The sequence below is a fragment of the Antrostomus carolinensis genome, unplaced genomic scaffold (genome assembly GCF_000700745.2).
Source record: "Antrostomus carolinensis isolate BGI_N321 unplaced genomic scaffold, ASM70074v2 scaffold24005, whole genome shotgun sequence".
Classification (NCBI taxonomy): domain Eukaryota; kingdom Metazoa; phylum Chordata; class Aves; order Caprimulgiformes; family Caprimulgidae; genus Antrostomus; species Antrostomus carolinensis.
The window spans coordinates 10,172-13,850 of NW_010318762.1; the positions used below are offsets into that span (position 1 = coordinate 10,172).

General features: G+C 40.2%; 1 protein-coding gene across 1 annotated transcript in view; it reads left to right on the forward strand.

The window, feature by feature from the left end:
- The window catches only part of LOC104525788 (phosphoglycerate kinase), a gene marked incomplete at its 5' end in the record, with an annotated part of 11,920 nt that extends 8,639 nt beyond the window's left edge, over window positions 1-3,281 (forward strand). The window contains 3 exons of the mRNA XM_010169040.2: window positions 574-752; window positions 1,021-1,119; window positions 2,797-3,281. Of these exons, the coding sequence (XP_010167342.2) occupies window positions 574-752; window positions 1,021-1,119; window positions 2,797-2,837 (319 nt within the window). The remainder of the gene's footprint in view (window positions 1-573; window positions 753-1,020; window positions 1,120-2,796) is intronic.
- Between the last annotated feature and the right edge of the window lie 398 nt (window positions 3,282-3,679).

Sequence of the window (3,679 nt, forward strand, 5' to 3'; positions counted from 1 at the left end):
TGGTAGGTTTTAATAAGCAAGGGACTAAAAGAAGTAACAGGCAGCAGTGAAGTGGGAAGGACACCTCTTAAAGCAGTAGAAAGAGAAATTGTGAGGAATTGTGATCCTTTGCCAATGTTTGTGAAGGCAGTCAAGCTGCGTAGTGTGTGTTGGTTTAATTAAATTGAAGCCCTGTGGTTTGTCCTGAATTTTTAAGTCTAAAGTAGCTTTTGTGAGATTTGGATTAAACCAGCAAAATTCTTCTAAAACCTTCAGATCTGAATGCAGTAGAAATCCCTTTTATTTGACTGGAATTTAAGTAGAGTTGGCAAAAGTTTGTAACCATGGCTTCGAACATCTGACATTGATTTTAAAATTACTTCTTTGTACTAGGAAGATAATAATACCTCACCAGACTCCACCCTACTGCAGCAGCTGCTGGTAAATCTCTCTGTTCCTCAGTATTCAGTGCATACAGAGAAACCCTGGCTTCATACCCAGGGGTGAGGGGGAAGCTTCTGAGGGTCCCAGCTAGACATTGGTGATTTGAGATGAGGGTTAGCAGTAAGTACATCTGTGGCTTCTCTTGTCTTAGGGCTTAGACTGTGGCCCTGAAAGTGTGAAGAAATTTGTTGAAGTTGTGGGAAGGGCCAAGCAAATAGTGTGGAATGGTCCAGTTGGTGTCTTTGAGTGGGACAAGTTTGCCAAGGGAACCAAAGCCCTGATGGACAAAGTGGTAGAAGTAACTGGAAAGGGCACCATCACCATTATTGGTAAGTACTCGTTTGTGTTCTCGTCTTTCTTTTCTAACCAGGAAGCTTCTGCCTGCCAGTACCATGTTAAAAATACCTATCAAATTGTTTTGCTTCCCTCATGCTTCCATTTGTTCTTCAGCTTGGAGACAGAGCTTTAAAAACTGCTGTCTGTACTAATGCTGAGTATTTGGGAGCAGGACTAGCCCATAGCAGGGCTATGATGGCCCTTAAGCTGAATAAAATCTTAATTTTATGTGTGTCTCATTGATTTTTGTTTGTACTACAGGTGGTGGAGATACAGCTACTTGCTGTGCAAAGTGGAACACTGAGGATAAAGTTAGCCATGTCAGCACAGGAGGTGGTGCCAGCCTGGAACTGCTAGAGGGTAACTGTTCTTTTCTCTAACTCCTGTGAGCAAATTGGGTAGTTCTGGGTGCTCTACCATGTGTTGATATTCAAGAAAGCACAACAATAGAGTGAATGTCTTTTCTGTTCCACCATGTGGAGTTGCACATAGCTTTTGAGCAATGAGCTCCTCACTGCTCTTCTTCTATAATCCTCTTAGAGGAAGAAAGAAAATAAGAGTATTCTGGCAAAGAGCGCAGTCTGGCACTCCCAGAAAGCAAAATGCTGGACTAGAAAGTAAAAAGGCCTTGAGAGCGGGTTCTCTTTTTGTAGATGATTCCCTGAGACGTGATAACCAGACTGTTCAAAATGCCCAGTTTCTGTTAGGGAAATCTCATCAGAATAGTCTCGAATTTTTGCCAGAAGTCTGCTCTTTAGTGCATTGTTTGAAATTCCCTGGTTTTGGGGAGCCCTCTAGTGATCACTTACAAGCCTACATGAGGGTACTTGGAATTCAAAATGGTGAGAATTTACAGGATTCCTCTAATGAGTTACATTGTACTCTAAATGAGTTTTCATTTCCTCTGGTAATTAGCTGTTTCCCAATATGTGTAAATTATCTAATGCTGTCAGTTTCTTTGTAGAAGAGAAACTGCAGTAAACTGCATTGCAGCTGTTAGTTTCCAGCAGTTAGATGTGAGACAGAGCTTTTGTTTCTTTTGCCTAGGGAGTGGTGGTAAAGGGAAAGAATGCAGATGGCTCTAAGGAAACACTGTGCAACCGATTTATTCAAAAGGACAAACTTGTCTTAAGTTTTGGCCCAAAATGTGGGTTTGTGTGTGTGATCTTTTAAATGTAACGGAAGTCCAGCTAATTAGAAAAGCTTCCGAAGATTTAAAAAAAAAAACACCAAAAAACCCCCACACCCCTCCCCAAAACTCAGCAAACTAGTGAGATGTGAACAGTGTTACAAAAAATCAGTACTGCCACACAGTTTGAGTATTAGAAGTAGGTTTTCTGAAAAAAAAGCAAAACCAGAATGGTCTCTCTTCATTATCAGAGTAGGACAAAAAGCTAAAAATGCTTTAGGAAACATTTCACTTTTATAATCTGGCCCTCATACTCAAAGATGAACATACTCCTTGCTTCCATCAGTTGGAATGAGGCATGTAAGTATTTAGACGTGGGTGTTTTAGTCATAGTAAAAGACTTGAGACTTGTAGGAGGCTTTAATTCATTCTTAAAATTTCCACCACACACTCCAGAATTCTATTTACATGCCACTAGGGATTGAAGAAAGTATGCAGCAACTCCCTAGATCCAATCAAAAATCTGTTTGCCATCAGACTTGATGGAAAAAGATCTTAGGGTTGGATCTGACCCTAGCAGAGACTTGGATAGAAATTTCCCATTATTGAGAATTGATGACTGTGGTACATTAAGAATCTGTCTGCTGCCATATGAGTGCAGCTGTGGACACTCACTACAGCCCTACAAGGTATTTACTCTGTGGAACAGTTTAAATGTAACCCATATGCCTTAAGAGCCACAGTTGTCAACAGGAGTGTGTGTAGAGCTAAGCTCTTCCCTTTTTAACCTATAATTTTGGAATTTTTTTTAATATATATGTTTAAATGTTGCAATGGCAAGTATACAGCTTAGTTGTTTGAGGGCATAGGGGTTCTTAACTTGACTGGTATTTTTTACCTGCTAACAGGTAAGGTTCTTCCTGGTGTGGATGCCTTGAGCAACGTGTAGAGAACAGAGTATCACCCCACTTCCTGGTCCTGTGCACAGCCCCTGAGATTCAACACTTCAGCGCTTCTGTATTTCAGCTCTGCGCTAGGTAGATCACAGAATGTAAACCGAAACTGGATAGGGTTTGAGGAGAAGACAGCAGAGATATTTCATGACTGCAGTTTACGTGATGTGGATTTGTCCACCGTTATCCCACTTCAGAATTAACGTAGTGAATTTAAACTGTTGTTGTGAATTTAGAGTGTATATATTTATATTTTGCCTTTTCAGAGAGATTAATCCCTGTTAGACATGTCTGTTTCTCAGAAAGGAGTGCACTGTTTAGCTTCAATGTTTTTAGTAGGCATTTTCATCACTTGACACGGTTCAGAAACAAGAGGGGACTCCAGTTTTTTGGAGGCTGATTGTAATAGCTGCTGAATAAACGTATTTAAAGTGCTCCCAGTTTGTATATGGTCCTTCTTTTGGATTTGTAGAACAGTCTACATTCAAATACCTTCTTCCTAGCATCAGGAGTCGGAGATAGTTGTCCTTTTTGTACTCACTATAACATTTGTGAATATACTTTTCATTTTTGTCCAGTGGATCTATAAGCACCCAGTCATCATCAGAATGAACTTTGTTGGTAAGGAAGTAAATCGTTACAGATGTACTGCTGTGTTAAAACTTCTGTGCCAACAAGTAATAAAGTGCAATTTATTTGAAAAAGTGCAAATTCAAAAGCATTTCTCAGCTAGAGAACTTGCCTCACCGTAGGCAACTAATATATCTAATCTGAGTATAGGGGAAACTTTGTAGACGGAGGCAGGTAAAAATTGAGTCACATGCACGCAGAACTGCAG